The sequence below is a fragment of the Chanodichthys erythropterus genome, chromosome 2 (genome assembly GCF_024489055.1).
Source record: "Chanodichthys erythropterus isolate Z2021 chromosome 2, ASM2448905v1, whole genome shotgun sequence".
Classification (NCBI taxonomy): Eukaryota; Metazoa; Chordata; class Actinopteri; order Cypriniformes; family Xenocyprididae; genus Chanodichthys; species Chanodichthys erythropterus.
The window spans coordinates 17,577,200-17,601,228 of record NC_090222.1 but is presented as its reverse complement, the minus strand read 5'-3'; the positions used below and the strand labels follow the sequence as shown (position 1 = coordinate 17,601,228).

Below are 24,029 nucleotides of genomic sequence, written 5' to 3'. Positions count from 1 at the left end.
TATGGGGAATTCAGAACGGAGCTCCAGGACAGGAGCAGGCTCTGGTTGAAACTCTGGAGCCGGAGTGGATTCCTGGGCAGGAGTGACACTAGAACTTGGGTTCATGGGCTGGAGCGGACTCTAGACAGGGTGAAACTACAGGATTGACTTCACTGGCCCATATGAGGGGACTTGGTAAGGTCTCACTAGCCGTGACAGGAGCATTCGAGTGTAGAGAAACGAAGCCCTCTCATCGCCACCCATACTGACATTATTGGAGGGTCTGCCAACTTGGAAATCAGATCTATACTTGCAGAAATAGCCTTCCCGGACCTGGGTATGGAAACCCTGAAAGAGACTCTTGAGCTTGCTTGCGTGAGTGAAGATGGTGCATGAATTAGGAGGAGTTCGAGACAGGAGGTGTTTCGGTGGCGATGACCACTGGCACCTGGAGGACATGAGTTGTCAAGGGTGGTTGTGACTGAGGGGAAACATATTCAATGTATCATTACAGGGAACACATGCTAGCTGCCGCTGGTATTTGTAGAAAAAGATGATTATCCTTTCCACTCCAGAAGACTGACTTCAGGGTATCATCGTTCCAAGGCTCCAGATGAGAGAGCTCAAGGAACTCCTCTACATAATCCTCTAGCAGGCGGCCATCTTGGGAAAGAGACAGAAGCAGGTCAGCTGGGTGAACTGGATACAATGCTTCATGGTTCTTAAATGGAGAGGAGCTTGCTGGATTCATTCTGTGTTGGCCTGGTCTTCTGTGAGGGAATATACCAGACTCAGATGCAGAGAGACCTGTGAGTTTTTATTTGCAGCAATGCAGTAATAGGAAGATGCAGATAAGTAAATAGTCTATGGCAGGTAGAACCCACAGAGTTACAGAAATGTTTTAAACCAGCCCCCAGCCTCCCCAATGTGTGTTTATCAGTGTCTGAGAAGGTCAGGGCAGTTCATTCCCCCATGGGCTGCTTCTTTACAATGGTGCTGATGAGTCATCAAACCTGAGAGGAACTGAGTGCAGCTGATTAGAAATGTAATTGCTTTGGGGTTTCCAGCACTGTGCTAATTGGTTATTATAACTAACCGATCAATTCTTTAATGTTTAGTGGCTGATTTATAAATTGACTCTCTGGGACTATTGACCATTAGGGAAGATGGAGACACCTCAAACTCAAACATGGCCTGTAGACAGTTGCTGTATAACATGACGATTAAACATTATTGCACTTTCTTTGAAAATGGCAGTATGTGAGGTGGTTGTGAAGTGGTGGCAGATCAGATGGCAACTTTCATTTACATAATACATGCATGATGAGCTCTTGAATATATAATTGTATCTATTTATCACCTGGAATGCAGCCTGTTTATTCATAACCCTATCCAAAAACAGCACCGTTAAGTCTGCCCTTAATTTGGACATATATTAATGAGAAAATTGAAAAAATAAATAGAAGTGAGGTTTCTATGTATATGGACATTCCTTGATTTAACATTTTAACTAACCGTTCAGTATAATAAAGGGGTACATGGACTCTGCTTATGGGAGGCACTGAAGAGCACTGTAAGAAAAGAAAAGAAAAGAAAATACATAGAAAAATGGAAAAGATACTGGTCATTTTCTGCCAGGACATTTCTTTTAACCCAAAACACAACACACAAAACCTGTGAAAAATCAATAGGGAAAATTCCTTTATATTAACAAAGTACTCTGGACCCAATTTTTATAGATATTTTGAGTGTAAAACTACTCTTCATTTCAAATCACTCCATGCCTTCCTAAGATACTGCTGAGGCAACTTGTTTTAGGTCTAAAATAGGCAAAGTTGTAACAAAGAAATCATCAAAATCACACTAGACCACCGAGTAATAAATAAAAGTCTCCAGTTCCCAGCAGGAACTTCTCACATAGTACTGATGTGTGGTCTGTCTTCAGTGTGTAATGGAGTGAATACGACTCAAGTTGTAAAAATTATGATCGGTCAAGGTAAGAGAATCTAAAGGGATCAATAAAAGCTCAGGCAAGCAGCATGGATCATGAGCTCCTCTAACTCATGGTCTCTCTCTTTCTCTCTCTCACACACACACAGACATATGAAACAGACATTGACTGATTGATATACTAACATTTTTTATGTTTACTGGGTCAGTCTCACTAACTCAGAGGTTGTCAACCTTGGACCCATGATTATTATAAGCACACGGCACTTTACATGCTAAAGGTCTCCCACTTTAAATGCTAAAGCTCTTTAAAGCAGGATGGATTTTGATTAGCTGTCAATGATTTTTATCATTCATAAGCTAGAAAAAAAGTTTAAATGATTGCAATGATATTGTTTCCTATGCCGTTATCATACTTGATGTGAACGGGCCTTTTCAGTCAACACTGTTAAGAACCCCCCAGAAAAAAAAAAAAAAAAAAAAAAAAAAATTTTTTAAAAAATAACTGAAGATATTTCATGTAATAAAACTTATTTTAAAAAATATTTCATGGTTAGAATATAATGTGTACCATAGAGGGTTAAATTACCATTTAAATTTGGCTTCATTGGCCCACTACTGTATTGCACAGAGAGAGATTTATCTGGTTTTACAGAAAAGCAAATCAACCAAAAATTATACAAGGTTTCTTTTGGAAATATGTATAACACTTTACAATAGGTCTCATTTGTTAACATTAGTTTAATGTATTACCTAACATGAACTAACAATGAGCAATACAGTTGTAACAGTATTTATTAATCTTTGTTAATGTCAGATAACAAAAATATAGTCGTTCATTGTTTGTTCATGTTAGTTCACAGTGCATTAACTAATGTTACAACTTTTGATTTTAATAATTATATGAGTAAATGTTGAAATTAACATTTAACTAACATTAATAAATGCTGTAGAAGTATTGTTCGATCTCAGTTCATGTGAACTAGTTAACATGTTAAGTAGTTAACTAGTGTTAATCAATGAAACCTTATTGTAAGGTGTTATCATATACTTTCCTGGACCCCTACTTGAAAACCATGCTTCAAGTGTCTGATCACACTCTGTTGCTCCAAATCCATGCAATTAAACGCTCCTTCCGCTCGTGCGCCTGAGAGGTTGATCAGGGTCAGTGTAGTGAGCGATCGAACAAACCTGACCTTCTTTCGCTGTTCTAATCACCCACAGCAAGTCCCAGCGGATCTACGTGGCGGAAGAACGGAAATGCAAAAACGCGTACAGAGACTCTACCTCTACTCTACTCGGCTGCTTTACACATGAAATGTACCTTTTAGCGGTTAACTTCCATGAAGCGGGAGTAAAACTCAGCACCAAGCAAAAAAGCACGTTATCCGTGACAGTATAAGTCATTATACGGAAACTCATTACATACCGTTCACGTGAGCAGAGCGTTAAATCGCTGGATTGGCTCGAGCGAGGCCTTGAGTGTGGAGACGGATGAATGCATGCTTGATTTATGTTGGATTTGATGGTTATCTTCGTTTTACACAGTTCACATATTTAAGAACCTTTTTATCTCTCTGAACATCCTACTTTTCAAAAAATCTGTGAAATGCAGCACATAAAAAAAAAATCCCTGTGCTATTCATCTTAATTTTCCTGAGTAGGCCTATGTCAGATTGAATTTGTTGGTAATTGCAAGAGGTGTTTCCATGTTGTGAAATTTGCAGTAGGCTAAGCCTTCTATTTCAACATTCATTTGTAAAGTCACTATTGTAGGTTCATTTTCAGACATTTACATATTTCACAAGCATTAAGGGATATGTCCACTTCACATCAGTTGTTTATTTGGTGATAATATCTGAAAGCTACATTATCCTGAATGTTACAAGGCTATATAATTTCATGGACATGAAATCATGAATTGATTTGAAATGATCTTACTTGTGTAGAGCTTAAACCCTGCCTGCAGGGATGCACAACTCCGGTCCTGGAGGACCAGTGTCCTGCAGAGTTTATCTCCATCCCTGATAAAAACTCACTTGCCTATAACTTTCTACTAATCCTAAAGACCTTGATTAGCTGGTTCAGTTGTGTTTGATTAGGGTTGGAGCTAAACTCTGCTGGACACTGGCCCTCCAGGATCGGAGTTGTCCATCCCTGGCTTAAAGGGTTAGTTCACCTAAAAATGAAAATGATCACTTATCACTTTCAAATGCCCAGAAAGCTACTAAAGACATATTTAAAACAGTTCATGTGACTACAGGTTCAACCTTAATGTTATGAAGTGATGACAACACTTAACGACTTTATTCAACAATATCTAGTGATAGGCGATTTCAAAACACTGCTTCATGAAGCTTTATGAATCTTTTGTTTCTAATCAGTATTTCGGAGCATGTATCAAACTGCCAAAGTCACGCCCCCCAGTGGGGAACCATTGAAATTTCGAAACACATATTATGTAACACAGCCTCGTTTACTGAAATCATGTGACTTTGGCAGTTTGATACAGGCTCTGAACCACTGATTCAAAACAAAAGATTTGTAAAGCTTCGAAGCTTCATGAAGCAGAGTTTTGAAATCGCTCATCATTAGATATTGTTGAATAAAGTCGTCATTTTGGGGTTTTTTTGCACACAAAAAGTTTTCTTGTTGCTTCTTAACATTAAAGTTGAACCACTGTAGTCACATGAACTGTTTGAAATATGTCTTTAGTAGCTTTCTGGGCATCGAAAGAGTTAATTGTCTTGCTGGCAATGGAGACTTCACGTAGCCATCGGATTTTATGAAAAATATCTTAATTTGTGTTCCGAAGATGAACGGGAGTCTTACGGGTGTGGAACGATGTGAGGGTGAGTAATAAATGACAGAATTTTCATTTTTGGGTGAACTAACCCTTTAAAGCTTCCACTAAAGAAAAAAGTCCATTACAAAATAGAAAAAAATGGCCTACCAATAAGTTAAACACTGCAAGACTATTTGCTATCATCTAAATTTTTTTCAAAAATTTTAAATACTGCTGTTTTTATTTCAAACGATGGTTATAGAAACCATTGTGAGTCACAATGTAGCAGCAATGAACTAGTTGTATTGGTATGAAAGTGCAAGACAGTGGAGTGATCTAGTTAAGCAGTGATCGTACAAAAAATTTCACCATGATTAACCAAACAAATATAAGTATTCCAGAAAGCTGTGTAAAAAATTAATGATCTAAAACTATAATAATAATAAAGAAATCTATATGCTGTAATGCAGAGCAATGCATATTATAACAGAATAAACAATATTCATGAATCCAAAAGAGGACACATATTCTTACCTATAATAAATCATAATATTTTGCCAATGTCCCTTATAAGCTGCCGCCAATTTGACATATTTTCTTTGATCAAGATGTGTATTGAATTTGTCACATTGTGTTAGTGAGCTCACAGCCCGTATCAAACATTTTGAGCGATCTTATTAACACATTCAAGTAATTAAAGCACAGAGAAGCTGAAATTCTGCTTTGCAAAAGGTAGCAATGATGAATAATGCATGGTTGTGTAAACTGTATTTATTAGGATCACTGAATAGTTAATCAGTTGGTCTGAATTAATGTGATTGGTGTGCAGTGTGTTTCAAATCTGAAAGCAGATCTTTTCATAAGGGTTGCCTGATGTATATATTTACTTTCTACCATCCAGCATTTTCAAAAGCCATCTCTGCTTAGATGATTAACAGTGTAGTTTAACACTAACCATGATCTAACAGAAAGGCAATCAAGCTCCTGCTAAGTTCTAACCATCTACAAATGTAGACTTGAAATGTTGGAAATTAAATTAACTTCACAGAGGCTCAACCCACTTCCAACAGGAGCGAAGGCGGCTAGACTGAAAAGGTGTGCGAAGAATTTATTGCTGACACCGCACTACAGGAACATTATGGTCAGTGAAATGATGCAGTGAGGCAGCCTAAGGAAGAAAATGAAAGCATAGTGATCACCATGATTGCTTAGAGTAATTTCGCACAAGATATTCTAAATTTACCAAACGTATTTAATAATAAAACTTAAAGGAACACTCCACTTTTTTTTGAAAATATGCTCATTTTCCAACTCCCCTAGAGTTAAACAGTTGAGTTTTACCGTTTTCTAGTCCATTCAGCCGATCTCCGGGTCTGGCGATACCACTTTTAGCATAGCTTAGCATAGTTCATTGAATCTGATTAGACTGTTAGCATCTCGCTCAAAAATGATCAAAGAGTTTTTATATTTTTCCTATTTAAAACTTGACTCTTCTGTAGTTGTGTCGTGTACTAAGACGAACGGAAATTGAAAAGTTGCAATTTTCTAGGCCGATATGGCTAGGAACTATACTCTCATTTAAGTGTAATAATCAAGGAACTTTGTGCAATGATATTACGCACCGTCTCTCACAAATGTCTCCATGGTTGCAAGGCACGCTACCTGTGCAAGCAGGGGGTCACAGGCACTGCGTTATATCATTGCACTGCTGCAGCCATGGTACGGCAGCAAAGTTCCTTGAATGTTACGCTGGAATGAGAGTATAGTTCCTAGCCATATCGGCCTAGAAAATTGCAACTTTTTATTTTCCGTCGGTCTTGTTTCACAATGTAACTACAGAAGAGTCAAGTTTTAAATAGGAAAAATATCAAAACCCTTTGATCATTTTTGAGCGAGATGCTAACGGTCTAATCAGATTCAATGAACTATGCTAAGCTATGCTAAAAGTGTTACCGCCAGACCCCGAGATTGGCTGAATGGGTTTGAAAATGGTAAAACTCAACTGTTTAACTCTAGGGGAGTTGGAAAATGAGCCTATTTCCAAAAAAAGTGGAGTGTTCCTTTAAAAAATGTATGTAAATACTGAGCTCATCAGTATAACAAAATAAAAATGTGACAAAAAAATCTTAAAAACAAAGAAAGAAACAGACACCGGTGGGAAAATCAATTAAGACTTTAATTTTACTATTTTAAGTTTACTATAGGACTTTAATGTGGATAGTTGACAGAGTTTAAATAAATTACTCGATAAATATATCAGTGAACATATCTGATTAAACACTTGATATGTTTGCTTTTTGTTGGTTGGTTAATTGGTCATTGATTTATTTAGACATGTGGCTTAAAAGAAACAATAGTTGTGTTTAGAAGGGTTACATAAATAATTAAAAAAAAAATAATCATTTGAGAACCAACAATGTCCAGCTGCACAAATGCTGTGATTCTCCAGCACATGTCTGCATACTGAACTCAGGGCAATACATCTGATTATCAAACACATTGTCCTATTTACACATACATATAAGACTGGGACAGAATAAAGAGTTCATGTTTCACTTTCTTTGGACATTTAAATGTGTATCCCTGTGTAGTAATGCATAAAAGCAACGGGCAGTCAAAAGGTCAAATGTCTGTAAACAACAATGGCAGACGATGTGATATGGGTCCCATTAAGAAAATTTAAACAGTAGCAGTTGAAAGATTCCTTATTTAACTTTGCACAGTGTTTTCTGGGCAGGCTGATCAATTAGCTCAAAAGCCTCAAGATTTTCCAACTTAATTATGTTAGGCTTTTAAAAAACACATTTTCTAATTTGTGGTTTCAATCCTGCTGAAGGTGTGTACTGGCATCAGAACAGCATTATTTTGCTCTGTATTGGTGCCTAAAGGTAGCTTGAGTTATTCTGTTCTAAAATCTTCAGAGGATCTTTTGTTAGGCCAATGCTTTTGGGATAACATCAGTCCCATAATGCACTAGACAAAGCAGATAATAACTTGATACTAAATGGAAAAATGTACACCAGTATAAACAGACACAAGTGCATTTGGATGCTTTAGGCACCTCATTTATGTTGCATTGAAATTGTAGATACAGAACATGCTGGCAAGTGTGTATGTGCCAACACAAACACACACACACACACACACACGGACAAAGCAGCCAAGAGAAGCGTGCTCACACATACAGGGAGCGCATACACTTCCCTGTAAATACACACAGATTGTTTAAAGCTCCCGCTGCTCCACGCAGTTGCCACATGCCGACAGTTTGTCTGGCACTGAAGCAAGAGGCAAATCAACGGGGAAACCCGCTTTTTTGTATAATATATTCTTTTTTTCCTTCATTTTTAAAGCTTTTATAAAAATACAAGTCATTGTGAAAGTGTGGCGTATGTGCACAGGCTCTTTGTTACTCTTTCTGAACGAGTTACCAAAGCATATCTCTTTTTCCCTTTCCCTCTTTCTCTCGACATTGCGTGGAGTAGAGGTGAGCAGTCAACACCAGTCAGATCTGTTTGGTCACATCAGTTGACAGAGATGGATGGATGCAAAAATGGAAGAACGAATGAGAGGATGAGGGGTCGCCTCTCGAGGGTACACAATTTGAAAGGTGGTTAATTTCCAATCATGCATCCAATTAGCCACACACACATACAGACACACACTACTACACCCTTTCCTCACCATTGCTCCACCATCAGGTCAAGAACCCTGTTGACGTTCAGGTCTGAGTCAAGGCCAAAATCATTTTCTAAAAATGGGGCGGCGGGGGGCGTTAGCGGGTGCAGGCCAGAGGTCAAGTTCTCCAGCCAATCAGCAGGGTCAAAAACAAGAACCTCCGACCTTCTTTTCCTGGACAGTGAGCTGGATGGTGGAGTGGTGCAGATGGGGGGAGGAGGAAGTAGAGTTGGGGTTGAACCGAGGGGTGGAGCGTTGTTAGGTGAGGGAGGAAGCTCTAAAAGAAGCGAAGAGCACAGAGGAGAGGAAAGAAAGTTGTCTTCTTTTTGGCGCTTGGTGAGTTGTGATTGGTCAGGCTGCGGTACAGGGGAGGAGCCTGAAAGGATGGTAGAAGCTGATTGGACGTCTGTGATGAGTGAGGAGTTATCTGAAAGATAAGGACATGAGTTCATGGTTACCTAATGGTGTTTGAAATGTTAGTCAGATGTAACCTATTTGCCAGCTGTGATCAACACAGGCATGTCAGTATGTCCGGCCAACCTAAAATGTCATCTTAAGAATTGCCATTGGTAAGCAACATCTTTGCTTCCTCTCTCCTGAAATGTTTCAACCACCAAAATTTTACTCACCTGAACAACCAATAGTCTCGTCCAAAATGTCATCTATGGATTGATTAGGGTCCATCTTACATGGTGAGAGAAAGAGTGGACAGGAAGTCGAATGCTCAGTGCTCATTGTTGATGAACGGCAATCAATACATCAATAGCTGCATAACATAAATAACTGTGAGACAGCAGACAGCACACAAACTCAAAAACACTCACCTGAACTCTTTGAATTGCCTCCTGTAGTTCCTCTTCCAAACTCCGGACAGTGGGTGATGCCTGTGCTGGACTGGCAGTGATTTGCATTGGCAAATCAAAGTCTTGACCAATTGCATCACAAAGCTGACAGCAGTTAACCTAAAATTAGGAATAAATACAAAGAATGTAATTCATTTCAATGGAGATTGTTTTTTGCCTTACATTACCCACATTCATTTCAACTACAAAATAACTCAATACATCAAGATGCAATTTAATGGTGTGGTAGTATGCCAAAGTTCTGTCTTACTAGTATGTCCCTGCTTGTCTAACTAAATACTCAAAGTACGTACTTTTCCTTCACCAGTGCAGTACGTAAAGAGCAGTTCCTGTCCGCCTGTGTCTGGTTTCCCTCTGGTGCATCCTGGCTCCTGTTGCAGGAACGGATGAAGGGAACTTCCACACAGCTGGAAAAAACAGATGGAATAAAATAGTACATTAAGGCCCGGTTTCACAGACCGGGCTTAGCCTAAGCCAGGATTATCCATACTCACCTGAGTGTCCTTTGTTCCTTCTCTGGGTCTACTCCTCATCCTCTCTCTCATTTCCAGCTCCACACTAAGTTCATCTACTGCCTGGCCTGGTCTCCACGTGGCGCCAGAGGGCATTGGAGGAGGGGATGTATGTAAGGTGGGACTGGAGCCAGCTGAAGAAGAAGTGAGGTAACTATCACCAGTTAAGCTTTGCTCTGCTAAACCCGAAGGGTGCATGTACATTGGAGCAGACTTGGCATTGTCTACACTGCTAGGGATTTGGTTGAGGCCAGCAGGGTGGGAAGGTTCTAGTGTGGCCCCTAGCTGGCAAAGTGGAGCGGGGGTTAACGGGGGACGAGGCATCTGGAAAGGACGGAGTCTCTCTAGTAGTGCTGGCTTAGTGCCGGAAACTGGGAGTCCACGTTTCCGCAACTGCTGACGAAGAACTGACACCTGAGAAAGAGGAGATACATTTAATGTGCTGTACAAAGCGTATTCATACAAACAGTTTATGAAGACCAGATAATCTAGAGCAAGGGTGTCCAAACCTACTTCTGGAGGGCCACTGTCCTGCAGAGTTTAGCTCCAACCCTAATCAAACACCCAAGAACCAGGTAATCGAGGTGTTCATGATTATTTGAAAACAATAGGTAGGTGTGTTGGAGAACGATTGGAACTGAAGTAGAACTCAGGAAGTAGCCCTCCAAGAGCAGGATTGGACACCTGCTCACCTGGATCTAGAGTGAGTCATCTTAACCAATGAGATTTCCTACCGTTAGGTCATCAAGGTTTGAGGGGAGTAATTCTGCCTGGTGGACGGGACTTGAATCAGGTGTAGAGGGGTTTGTTGAAGGGGTTCCAGACTGAGGGGAACTTTGAGGTGTAGTTCCGGAAATCTTCAAATGGTTCTCACTAATATTTAGATTTATAGTAAAGGTATATTATTAACTATTTCATGATTACCATTCAGATCACAGAATAGCATCTCTTAAGCTGGGTGTGCACTGTACTATTTCTATGCATTCATGGTCTTTTTCATGGTGCTTTATTTGGAGGTTTACCTGTTTGTCACAGGGAGCTGTTGTTGCTGGTTAAGAATTTGTAGTTGTAAGAACACCTGCTGTTGTTGCAAGAGGTGAGAGTAAGAGGAATCAGTGGTCGGAGCCTGACTGTTGTTATTCTTTTGCGAAGCATTTCCGGCTCCGCTTCCAGTCCCAGTCCTTTGATCTGGGGGAATGTACTGATGGTATTTCAGCTTCCTCATTTTAGGTTTGGAATCGCGAGGCTTTCGTGGCCGTGGAGGGCGGGATGAAGTTAAGGACCCACCCAGAATGGAATGAGAAGATGGAGCTGGAGGTTGTGCTGTCTTGAGGCATACAAAGAGAGAATGTGAGTAATATTATTTGGAAAAATTACATGAGCAAGTGGATGAGGGAAATAATGAATGATGAAATGGGGTGAGTAGTAAAACAAATCATTATTTAAATCTCTGTGTGAATACGTACCTTTGGCAGCAGTGGTGGTGTCTGGGAGGGCATGTACATCCCTTTGGGTCTCCCAGTTGTTGATATGGAGTTTGACCCCATTACTGTCATGGTCATTGGTTGGCTGATGCACTCGGTTGCCGGGAGCAATGCCAATCTGCACTGCTTTGAAAAGATGAGTTGATAGTGGTGAACATTCTGAGCAACCATCTTCCAGCCATTATCCTGAACTCAAAGGATTAGCTCACTTCTGAATTAAAATTTCCTGATAATTTACTCACCCCCATGTCATCCAAGATGTTCATGTCTTTTTTTCTTCAGTCAAAAAGAAATTAAGGTTTTTGAGGAAAACATTCCAGGATTTTTCTCCATATAGTAGACTTCAGAGGGGTTCACCGCGTAGAAAGTCCAAATTGTAGTTTCAGTGCAGCTTCAAAGGATGATCTCAGATGAGGAATAAGGGTCTTGTCTAGCAAAACTATCAGTCATTTAAAAATAATAATAATAATGATACTTATATACTTTTGAAACCACAAATGCCCATCTTGCACTAGCACTGCGATGCGCCACACGTTATGATGAAAGGTCCTTTGTAACGTGATTACGCCATGTGTGTGGATCGCAGAGCTAGCGCAAGACGAGCATTTGTTGTTTAAATGTATATAAATGTTTTTTTTTTTTGGAAAATGACTGATCGTTTCGCCAGATAAGACCCTTATTCCTTGTTTGGGATTGTGTACAGCTGCACTGAAACTGTAATTTGGACCTTCCACCCGGTGAACCCCAGTGAAGTCCACTATATGGAGAAGAATCCTGAAATGTTTTCCTCAAAAACCTTAATTTCTTTTCAACTGAATAAAGAAAGACATGAACATCTTGGATGACATGGGGGTGAGTAAATTATCAGGAAATTTTCATTCAGAAGTAAACTAATCCTTTAAAGGTAAAATGAGTCATTTGTGCACCAATAGTGGCACGAAAAAGAACTTGTTCTCCATCAGCGGTTTTCTATCATTTTTTTCCCCCCAAACAATGCAAACATATAGCAACCAATATCACCAGATTGGCTGACCCACTGTTGCTATATTTGGCTGGTAGGGATGTTCAAATGAACAAAGACATATTTTGATAGCTCAGCATAATTACACACTTCATCTTTAAACTAAAGAAGAGGATACAAGGCAAAAATACTTAATCAAAAGAGTACTTTTAAAGAGTACTTTTTAAAGAGTACTTTATTAAAGTAGAGTCTAATATTAGGTAGATGCTTTATGCCTCTTATACCTGTACATTGTTTGGGCTGATGGGTGTAGCAATAGGTGATGCATCACTTGGTGATTGGTCACCTCCTTGCCCAGGTGACGATGGGAAGCCAGGAGATTGGTGCATCCCAAGTTGCTCGGGAGATGCAGAGGCAGAAGAGGAGTTGTCATCTTCAAAGACATCTGATGGCAACGAAGCAGCTGAGGCAAAGGAATTGGTGAAGTGTGAGCTTTTCTTAACCAATTCTGGGTATAAATTAAATGTTATGTGGAAATGTGAAACTGTAAAATAAATTTGTGAGAATATAGTTTTTAAATTTTTATTTTTATTATTTTTTCCCCCTAATTTAGACAATTTGGTCTGCCCACTGAATCAAGTCTGCCCATTGGCTCAAAAAAACTTTCAGTTAGTATTTTATAGTATGGAACTTTATGATGTGCATCATCTGAACTATGTTATTATCACCATTAAAAATATATTCATTAATGTTACATAGAATACATAACACAAAGCTATAGATTGAGAAAGTAAACATTTTTTTAGTTGGCTTATGTTTTAAAAGCTAACCACTTAGCATATAACGCTAACCGATTAGCCTTCTTGCTTAGCCTGTGTACCCTAAAATGTTCAACTTTATGTTTTTGTTTGCTTTTTATAATGTCATATATTATGCTATAAGTGTCATCCACACAAATTGCGAAAACCAATAATTGTGTAAACATGCATTATATAGCATACTCTCTTTAGTGTTAATCAAAAAAAATAATTTGCTAATCACAAAACAAATATGAGAAATATGTTAGCCCCCAAAAAATTTTAGCATAAAATTATTATATGAGAGGATTTGTGTGTGTGTTTGTCTATGTACATAAAATATTTTGTTTATTGAGTTTATGCTATTTTGTGAAGCATCAGTTTCAGTTATTTTCAATGACTCACTGTTCTCTAGAGGCAGAATATGCCTCTGCAGGAGTTCAAGTGGTCCAGGCCGACTTTTCTCACTCAGATCCTCAGCAAGACGAGCCTTCTTCTGCCTATGAGCTCCACTATAACTCCTGTCTGTGAGCGAGAGACATACGAAGAGAGAAAGTGAAAACAAAAAACGAGTGAATCAGAGAGAGAACAAAATGAATAGATGAGGAATGTAAATGGAAGATCAATTGCTCTGCTTTATAATAAGAGAGGAGAAGAGGAGGAATATTTTAAAGACAGATATGAATGATTTTTCACAAAAGAATTTGTTGTTGAGTAATCCAATTCGGGCATTCAGAAAGCTACTGATAATAAGTGGCGTACAGAAGGACCTTCAGCTGAATGACTTGCAAACACAAAGAGCTGTTTGATGAATGGGGACCGATGGATATGTGAATGGCTAATGGACAAACCGCTCATTCCAGCTTTAAGGTTACAGCTTTGTTCAGTACTGGTATTGGAATATTCTTTTATAACCGAAGGTCAGGAAATATTGGCAAACTCTCAATGGCATCACCTGGTGCAGTTTGAGCAGTCAGACCACTAGGGGGCGACTTCTGAGTGGCACCATCTTCTGTCTGACGCTGCATTGGGAAACAGCCCAGTCAAATCAACATCAGAAAACATCAACAAATACTTAAAACCTTTTATTTGTTCCAATAGTTAATGAAAGATAGCACATGGGTGAAGTTTCTGAAAAGAACTAATTGTTTGTTTTGGGTGGTAACATTCTCCTGTAAGACTACATTTTTCCCTCCTGACAGTAATTATCTTGAACCAGCTGCTGTTTACTGTCTTACTAAACATAATTAACTGTGCTAACAGCGTTTCACGGCTAATACTAATAGTTTGCGACAGTAACTAGACATGTAATTACAAACATTAAATTATGCTAAAGAGGTTGAAGACCAACTCATGTCAGTTATCAGACCATTTTGGCATCACTGAGTAGTTTGCTTATCTACACTGGCACCCTGTTTCACATCAGTCTGTTTTCATATAAACCAAAGGCATACACATACTGCTGCTGGAGTGTGTCAAGCGTGGGAGCCATTAGATCTAACAATAGTTTTAGTTTGGAACTTCTCCCTCAAATTAAAGGGTTAGTTCACTCAGAAATGAATATAACGTCATTTATTACTCACCCTCATGCCGTTCCACACACGTAAGACCTTCGTTAATCTTCGGAACGCAAATTAATATATTTTTGTTGAAATCCGATGGCTCCGTGAGGCCTGCATAGCCAGCAATGACATTTCCTCTCTCAAGATCTATTAATGTACTAAAAACATATTTAAATCGGTTCATGTGAGTACAGTGGTTCAATATTAATATCATAAAGCGACGAGAATATTTTTGGTGCGTCAAAATAAACAAAATAACGACTTATATAGTGATGGCCGATTTCAAAACTCTGCTTCATGAAGCTTCGGAGCATAATGAATCAGCGTATCGAATCAGCGTGTCAAACCGCTGAAATCATGTGACGTTGGCGCTCCGAACCGCTGATTCGACACAAAAGATTCATAACGCTCCATAGCTTCATGAAGCAGTGTTTTGAAATTGGCCATCACTATATAAGTCGTTATTTTGTTTTTTTTGGCGCACAAAAAATATTCTCATCGCTTTATAATATTAATATTGAACCACTGTACTCACATAAACTGACTTAAATGTGTTTTTAGTACATTGCTGGCTATGTAGGCCTCACTGAGCCATCGGATTTTAACAAAAATATCTTAATTCGTGTTCCGAAGATGAGCGAAGGTCTTACGGGTGTGGGTGAGTAATAAATGACAGAATTTTCATTTTCGGGTGAACTAACCCTTTAACTTTAAAAAGGTTTCAGTTACATAATCAGCTATAGAGACATTTTATTATTATATTACATTATATATCCCCTAAAACATATATAAATAATGGCTCACCAAACCACTGCTGACTTCTTTCTCCCCAACTTTGTCAGGGACAGAGGCCTTTGTACCTATAGAGCAGAGAGAAATTGAGAATGAACAAAAAGGTAGAGACAAGCTGTTATAAAGCTATTATTTAGAATTGAAATACATAAAGAGAGCAGTCCAGCTGGTTTGAAAAGTGTGAATCAAATATATGATGATTTTCCTGCCCCATAAGGGGAAATTTCATAGACTTCCTGTGGCCAATCACAATGATCAAAATTCATAAACACACACACAGACTCACCAGACTCTGCATTAAGTTCATTCTGCTGTCTGCGGTTTTGTATTCTCAACTGCAGAACTGAAAAATATATATTTATTATTATGCAATAAAAACAATATTTACAATACTTTATTTAAAATATAGTCTTTGTATTTCAGAAACATTTTAAGCCTGAGTTTCCCACCTTGAGGAATGTGCAAGTGTGGATCATATAGCTCAATTTATGACAGTAAGCCCAGCATATTACAAGTAAATTGCACCATTCGGATGATCATAAATGAGTTAGATATGAAATAGGCATTGCAAACATACACTGTTCACTAACCTAGTCAAACATTCAATCACTGTTTGAGGCACTTATAAAAGAAGGTCTGCACAAACAAACCCATGCTTGAGCCAGCAGGTGAATTACAGCTAGGTCAGAGGTGGGAGGAGTCATGAATATGGTGACTTGTCCCATGATGCACCTCTGTGCTGAGTTTTGAGATCTGAGAGTGGACATGAGAGGAAGGGGGTAACTATTTATCCCTCTGAATGTCTATTTCTGTATCGTTCCCATCCCCCATCCAGCTGTCTCTCTCTCTCTCCCTCTCTCGCTGTCTGTCTTTCACTCCCTCTCTTGCTGTCAATCGTGCTAAGTAAATTCTTCCTTTTTTTTTACTTTGCTCTCGAAGAGAATGACATGCTGAGTGGCATCAGGCCAAATCAGGTTGGAATTCTGGGATTAAAAATTCACTGAGTGTCATGGCAGCTTATAGTATTGATAATAACTGGTGTGCTCGGATCAAATAATGGCACAGATGCATAATGATAGTTCAAATTTTATGATATTGTACCACCTGTTGAGATCACTATTAAATGCCTGAAAATCCATATATAACAAAAAACACTCTAATTCACTGTATAATGGAAGTTTAGAATTAAATTAGTTTTGTTTTTTTGGAGAAAATAATAGAAAGATTCTCTTTTACATATTTTACTACTACTACACACACACATTCAAGCACAGAAATATCCTCTGTAAAAAAAAAAAAAAAAAAAAAAGTTTTTCTATTAAAATGCTGCTATCAGTGAAGCAAACATTCTGAAGACATTCATAAGACATTCTGAAGTTAATCGGTATATTGATCCCAATATTTCAATATTGTGTACAGCCACAGTGTGCAGGAATGAGAGCATTAATGTAGTTTGGGGTAATTATGTACTACCTTAGCACCCTTTCCTAGCATCTTTCAGCAATTCCTTTTTGCAGTATTTCTCTGCATTAAGTAGCTCTCCTGTTGTGGTTGACTGGTGCACTTTTACTCCGTTCTCAGCCACTGAACTCTTTCAAAGTGATTGTTGGCTTCTCTGTGGCTTCTATAAGTATCCTTCTTATTTGTGCTGGAAGTTTAGAGGTTGACCTTTTCTAGGCAGCATCTGGGCTGTTTGATGAAGCCTCCTTCCTGATAATTGAGCCAAAAGTGCCCTCTGAGACATCCAAACACTTGGATATGGTTTTGTACCCTTTTCCTAATTTATGCATTTGTTTTACATTATCTCTGGCGTCTTTGAAATGGTCTTTATTCTTCACTTTTACAACTTGCCTTTTAGATTCATGACCTGAATAATATCTGCATTGTTTTTTTTTGTTTGTTTTCTTTGAATAGTTATTTTAATAAAGATATTGTATCATCATTAGGTTTTTCATTTAGACCCGAAAGATGATAAAACTAAAGGCTGCTATGTGTATTTTTTGTTTGTTTTGCTGTTTACAGAGCTTAAGGCTGCCACAGAGATCAGTGTTATTTCTCAGGACACCAATTTCACTGATATCTGTCAGATTAGCAGTGTGGTTTTAAAAAAGAAACAAACAAGTGAAATTTGAAATGAAATCTAATTTTAAAAACAAGGTTCAGTGTTTAGAAACATAAAGAGGGAAAGACTTCAATATATATCTTTTAATATATATACTTTTAATACATATTACAAGGATCTTTGGAATCTGGTTTTCTAAAAATACTGAAGTCATGTAAAATGTGAAAATGTCATTATATATATATTTAAAAAATCTAAATAATACAAGACCCCTCCATAGCTAATTCATTATTTATTGTAAAATCAACTCATGAATCAATAAACACATACCACATAAATCAATCACCTATAGCCTGTAAAGCAATAATGAATAAAAGTTACATTTTTGTTGGCTATGTAATATTTTAAATTCATAAATATTGGCAAATGTCCCTATGTTCATCCTTACACTATAAATAAGTTGAATTAAAAATAATTTCAAATTTCTTCAGTTTTGTTTTTGCTAATCAACTGCTGGAGCATTAAAGACTGATTTATATAGTCAATGAGAAATAAACAATTTTGTTATAAATCTTAAACGTTCTTACATTGTTATCCAAATTTATTTTACCCTTTGTTTACAATGTGGCTCAGGATTTGCCAGAGAGGCAGCCATCTTTCTCACAACACAACACAACACAACATATCCAAGGTCACAGCTGATTGAAGGGTCAGTACCAGAGCAGGATGAGGTTTTGCTCGCATTACATTCTCCTTGCTGTTTATACATGTGATCCTCCTTTTAAAAATGACAGTCCTTTTTAGAATATTAGCTAAACTGTTTAAGTTTAAAAAATGTTAATTCAATGCACTTTTGATGGAGGAGCCTTGTTATTACCAAAGAGTGCTGCTGGACATTTGTCTGAGAATCTTGCCAGCAGGATGTTTATAGGGAACCCAAGAAGAGAGGGCACCGCTTTTGAAGGGGTTCCAACCACAGATGGGAACCAACAAAGACAATCTGTCCACTGTCCACATGTCCTTCAGGGAGGACCGTACTGCTGGCCCCATTTGTACAATATGAGCAAGTACGAGAGACCATGGAACCTCATGAAGACGGGTTGGTTGGTAAAATTTGAAGGTCCACAATTTCAGGGTTGTGCGCCCACAGAGTTGTGCGCCATTCAGAATTGAATTGAAAATGCTTTTAAATTCCAGTTATAATGAACTGAAATCTATATAACTGTGTTAAGTGTTAAGTTTAAAAAGAGAAGGAAGGTTTGTCAAAAAAAAAAGAAGAAAAAAAAGGCCTAGTCCGAATATTTAGCCTTTGAAGGTTCTAAGCTTTGAAAAGTTATTCATTCAACACAGTTTTTAGTTACATAAAGCTGCATGAGTAGTTCCTCAGAAAATTGTATTCTCTATATACAAGCAAGCCCACCCTCAATGAGGCCTGTTCCTCAAAGTGCGCAAAAAATTGGGATTACAATCCAAAACCTGACTTGAATTAACCTAACAAATCAGGTTAATTCTGTTCCATAAAGGACAATTTAAGTTCATGCAATCCCACTAATTTGACCTAGGTTCAGTGAGTCAAGATCATTTCAAACGCATGCTTTTGTAACCTTTTAATCCCTGAAGGCAGTAAAAACTCATAACTCCAGAATTAAAGCAAGGAAAGTCAAAAGGTAGGTGACGTTTGATAGAGAAAAAAAAAAAAAAAAAAAAAAATTTTTATATTATATATATATATATATATATATATATATATATATATAATATAAATATATATAATATAAATATAAATATAGTACCTCACAGAAGTGAGTACACCCTTCACATTTTTGTACATATTTTATTATATCTTTTCATGTGACAACACTGAAGAAATGACACTTTGCTACAATGTAAAGTAATGAGTGTACAGCTTGTATAACAGTAAATTTCAACCTCTGCAGCAATGCTGGCAGCACTAATACGACTATTTCCCAAACACAACCTCTGGATATGACGCTGAGCACGTGCAACTCAACTTCCTTGGTCGACCATGGAGAGGCCTGTTCTGAGTGGAACCTGTCCTGTTAAACCGCTGTACGGTCTTGGCCACCGCGCTGCAGCTCAGTTTCAGGGTCTTGGCAATCTTCTTATATCCTACGCCATCTTTATGTAGAGCAACCATTCTTTTTTCAGATCCTCAGAGAGTTCTTTGCCATGAGGTGCCATGTTGAACTTCCAGTGACCAGTATGAGAGAGTGAGAGCGATGACACCAAATTTAACACACCTGCTCCCCATTCACACCCGAGACCTTGTAACACTAACGAATCACATGACACAGGGGAGAGAAAATGGCTAATTGGGCCAAATTTGGACATTTTCACTTAGGGGTGTACTCACTTTTGTGGCCAGCGGTTTAGACATTAATGGCTGTGTGCTGAGTTATTTTGAGGGGACAGCAAATTTACACTGTTATACAAGCTGTACACTCACTACTTTACATTGTAGCAAAGTGTCATTTCTTCAGTGTTGTCACATGAAAAGATATAATAAAATATTTTCAAAAATGTGAGGGGTGTACTCATTTCTGTGAGATACTATATATATATATATTATAATTTTAAATATATCTTTCTTATTTGACAAGCAAAAACTCAGTAGGAGAAAAATTCTTTTGTGAACTTCCTCTACATGTGAGCTGCATCTGGATCAAATTTTGTGGTGATAACATTAAGTAAACAAAAGTTACAGCATTTAGAACCAAGGTAGCCTTTTTGTTTAGCCCTTGGCTTTACATACAAACACTCTCTCAAGTTTAGTCAAAGCCCAAATCAATTAAGCTAATTGTATTCCACTCTGTGAGACCTTTCAAATGACATATGACACATGACTATCTGAGCTGTATGATGTTTTTTGCAGTTTTGAAAAATATGATTATTATTCTTTTGGTAGCTAGGTGGCGCCTGCGGGTGGTACATTCCGTTTTAGAGGGTCTACTCAGCACTTGTTAAGAGTTGATCAAAATCTTTACATGCATTAAAAGCTGAGTTTTTAAGCTAAGGGTGTACACTTCGGGTCAAGTTGTTTTTCTTTATACTGTATATTTATTTTTGGACTTATAGTGGTTAATAAAGTCACATAATGGTATGCGAGAGATCCCTGGACCCCCTAGCCTGCCCTGGACCAGGTTAGTTTCCCAGCATAAGTTGGCAGAGTGACTGAGCTCGAGCTATGTTAAATTTACTTTATGGAACCAAATCAACTGACAATGAGTCAGAGTAACTGAAAAAAAGCTTGGCTTATTTGGTAAACTTGTTTTATGGAACAGGCATCTGCTCTGTAAAACCATCTACATTCACCAGGGTTTTCAAAGCTGCAAAGAATTTCACTCAGACTCCATCACCAGAACAGCCACTAGGAGAATAATCAGAACTCACATCACCAACCAGAACAGACAGACAGCTACACATGTGGGCTTTCAAAGCCGGCTCGTGTGATCCTTCCTTTGTTCTTACCTGAACGGAACTTATTGCGGATGAGCAGTGACCTCTCAGATGCCAGCAAGGTCATAATGGAGAGACAGCAGAGGAAGAAGGGGTGGGGGCTTTAAAGATACGTCTTCCTCCTACAGGGCAGATCCTTGTGATGATTTCTTATGCCCTTTCCTCTCCCTGAAGAGAAAGAAAGCAAAGTCACAGGAGGCCTGAACTTATCCTAATCACCATCAAGACGGCAAGGGAAAAACACACAAGAAAAAAAACAACTGATGTAGTCTGTGTATGACTGACAGAACAGGAGCAATCAGAAGCTAACTGCTATTCTAACAGTATCACAGAGAGACAGTGAACAGCATTGCTTAAAATACAACAGATTTTCCTCTTTCTGTGCAATGAACAATGACTAGCGCTTTCAAGCTTCAAAAAGGAAGAACTTAAAAGTTTAAGTCAACAAACTTCAGCAGATTTCAGAGTTTTCACAACTTGTATTTAATCTATACAACAAAAAGTTGAGAAAACTCAAAGATCTCCTACAAAACAAGTTGAAAAACTCAAAAATCTGGTGAAGTTTGTTGCCTTAAACTTTTAAGTTTTCTCAACTTTTGATTTTTTACAGTGTGGTTCATATGACTTGAGCACTATGTTTCAAGTCTTCTGCAGCCATACAATAGGTTTGTGTAAGAAACAGGACATTTTGGATTTTGTTATACATCTACACTAATGGTCCATGGCATGTTCTAGAGAAGTAGAGAGACAGATCTTTTAATTAATCAGTTGATTTGATTCACAAAACCAGTCTGAATAATTTGTTTATGAATCTGAGATCTGGTTCTTGACTCACAGTGATCAACATCTCAGTGGATTAAATAATGTTTACGATTTCTGTACGTTTCTCACACAAAGCAATCATATGGCTTCAAAAGGCTTATAGTGCAAAAGTCATATGCAACTTTTTTTTTTGGTGCTTTTTAATCCTTTTTTTTTAAAAACTTCAAAAGGTTAGTTCACCTAAAAATAAAAATTTCAGTCATCACTTCTCACCCTCATGTTGTACCAAAAGACCTTTGTTCATCTTTGAAAACTACTTGATTCATTTGGATTACTTTTGCTATACCTTTATGAACTGTTTGAAGCATCAAAGTTTTGGTGGTATGGACTTTCAATGGAGGGACAGAAATCTGTCAGGTTTCATTAAAAAAAAAATTTATTTGTGCTCTGAAGAACAAACATTCTTCAAAAGTTGGGTTTGGAACAACATGAGTAAATGATGACAGAATATTCATTTTTGGCTGTAATATTCTTTTAAAGCTCCAGTCCCCATTGCCTATATTTCCATGTAAAAGAGCTACTAGTACATTAAAAATAAAATTTCTTCTTCTGTGTTCCACAGAAAACATCACATCAAGAGGTTGAGTTTTTTAGATGAACTATATTTTTAAATTATTCCAATCGGAGGAATTTTTGCCCAACTAGTCAAGGATAAAATGGCTTGTTGGAGCAGATAAGAGTGAGTGCATGTTCAGAAGCTTGAGTTACAGAAATAATTGGTTTTATTTACGTATGTGCCCTAGAGCTGGAGTTCAAGTACCTTTCCCTGTACATCTCTCTTCAATGTTATTCATATTGCACTACCCACTGACTACAGCTTCTGAAGCAACAAATTGGCCTTAGATGAAAATCACAAAAACTTCTATTGTCAGATGAAGTCTTTACAGACATACGCACCCAGATGCCTTCAAAAAAGAACACATATATTCAAAGATAAATGTATAAACACAATAGCATGAATGAAAATGAATACTCACAGTCAGACTGAACTCCCCCGAGTTTTGTCAGAGTGGTGTTGAACAGAAATTAAAGTGGAGAGAGAGAGAGAGATTCTTGTGATTGAGGTGGAAAATGAGGGCAGAACTTGAGGCACGCTAAATCGAGGAAATGCTCAATGACAAGGTTGTTCCTTATCTTCTTTTGCGCCTGTTTGTTCATTCCATTCCACAGGTGAATCTAGGGAGAAAAGGGCCCTGTGTTTCTTCCTCTTTTCTTCCACGCAGAATTCACCCTGCGCACCTCGTTCTCTCTCTCTCTCTCTCTCTCTCTCTCTCTCTCTACCCCCACACCGAGGAGTTGAGCCAACTGTGTTGGGCTATCAAAAGAGCACCCTGACGTCCTGCCCCTGCCCCCTCAGAACCCTCACACTCACACACACACATTTGCTGATAGATTCAATGTGGGTGACACTACTGGGTGGGTAACTTGCGGTGTTCCCTATCTCCTCTTTCTCTCTCATGGGTGACAAGGTCAGACCTTCCCCCACAGGTACCTGAACTGTAAAAGTTGGTGACTTTCAGCAGCACATTATGTACAGTATAAAAGCTACAAACAGACATGTGACACTGCTGGATCAGAAAGGGATGTGGAGAAAGAAACTGTATTTCATGGCATTCAGTTTTACTTTTTTTTCATTCAACTTTTTTTATTGGGAATTCTGACTTTGAACTGTGTTTGAAATGCAATTTTTGAAAAAAAAAAGTTAATTTACATAATTTATAAATATTTCCTATATTCATGAAAAAAATTTAAAAATATTAATGAAAAAAAAAATAGTCAGGGATGCAGACATGAGGTCTCAAAGTGATAGTACAACCCAAAATTTTGTTATAATTTAATCACTTGTTCAAAACTTGTATGATTTTCTTTCTCCTAATTTTTGAATATATTTTGAAAAATGTGCATTTTGTCCATACAATGAAAGTCCAATGTAGTTTGGACCCTAATGTTCTTCAAAATATGTTGCACAAAAGAAAGCAACTGATTTAGATCAACATAAGTGTGAGTAAATAACGACAGCATTTTCATTTCTATCCAGTTTAAATGTACTTTAAAAAATGAATTAGCTCCATCAAAAGTTATGTACATATAGCTATAGAGATACTTAGCATATAAAACACATCACATTAGCCAATAAGATTCAATTTTAATCCAAAAACATGCAAATATGTTTGTCTATGCGTGTGAGACGGGGCCGGGGGAAGAGGAGGGGGTTGGAAAAGGGAGATCATTACTGCACCACCTGTTTGGTGGCTTTGATGGACAGGTTGGTGTGTGCTGCTGTATCAGCAGGTCACAGACAGCT

At 38.0% G+C, this 24,029-nt stretch overlaps 1 protein-coding gene across 2 annotated transcripts; it reads right to left on the bottom strand.

The window, feature by feature from the left end:
• Positions 1–6,922: 6,922 nt before the first annotated feature.
• Positions 6,923–23,054, bottom strand: si:dkeyp-69b9.3 (myocardin). 2 transcript variants are annotated; one of them, XM_067393367.1, is made up of 15 exons: positions 22,702–23,054; positions 20,915–21,070; positions 15,650–15,706; positions 15,376–15,431; positions 13,965–14,031; positions 13,415–13,534; positions 12,497–12,675; positions 11,234–11,377; positions 10,790–11,094; positions 10,502–10,640; positions 9,750–10,181; positions 9,549–9,662; positions 9,217–9,354; positions 9,022–9,076; positions 6,923–8,819 (listed from the first exon to the last, which is right to left on the bottom strand). In XM_067393367.1, the coding sequence occupies exons 2-15, from the start codon at positions 20,967–20,969 to the stop codon at positions 8,395–8,397; spliced, it is 2,286 nt and encodes a 761-aa protein (XP_067249468.1). In that variant the 5' UTR covers positions 20,970–21,070; positions 22,702–23,054; the 3' UTR covers positions 6,923–8,394. The 2 variants fall into 2 exon arrangements, with proteins under 2 accessions (XP_067249468.1, XP_067249469.1); XM_067393368.1 differs by having other exon boundaries at positions 11,234–11,374; positions 22,702–23,053.
• Positions 23,055–24,029: the final 975 nt, after the last annotated feature.

Coding starts and splice junctions, on each gene's coding strand:
- si:dkeyp-69b9.3 (XM_067393367.1), bottom strand. CDS start 20,969: ATGACCTTGCTGGCATCTGAGAGGTCACTGCTCATCCGCAATAAGTTC. Junction 12,676..13,414: donor TATTCTGCCTCTAGAGAACA/GTGAGTCATTGA, acceptor CCTTTGCCTCAG/CTGCTTCGTTGCCATCAGAT. Junction 9,077..9,216: donor AGGCAATTCAAAGAGTTCAG/GTGAGTGTTTTT, acceptor TCACCATGTAAG/ATGGACCCTAATCAATCCAT.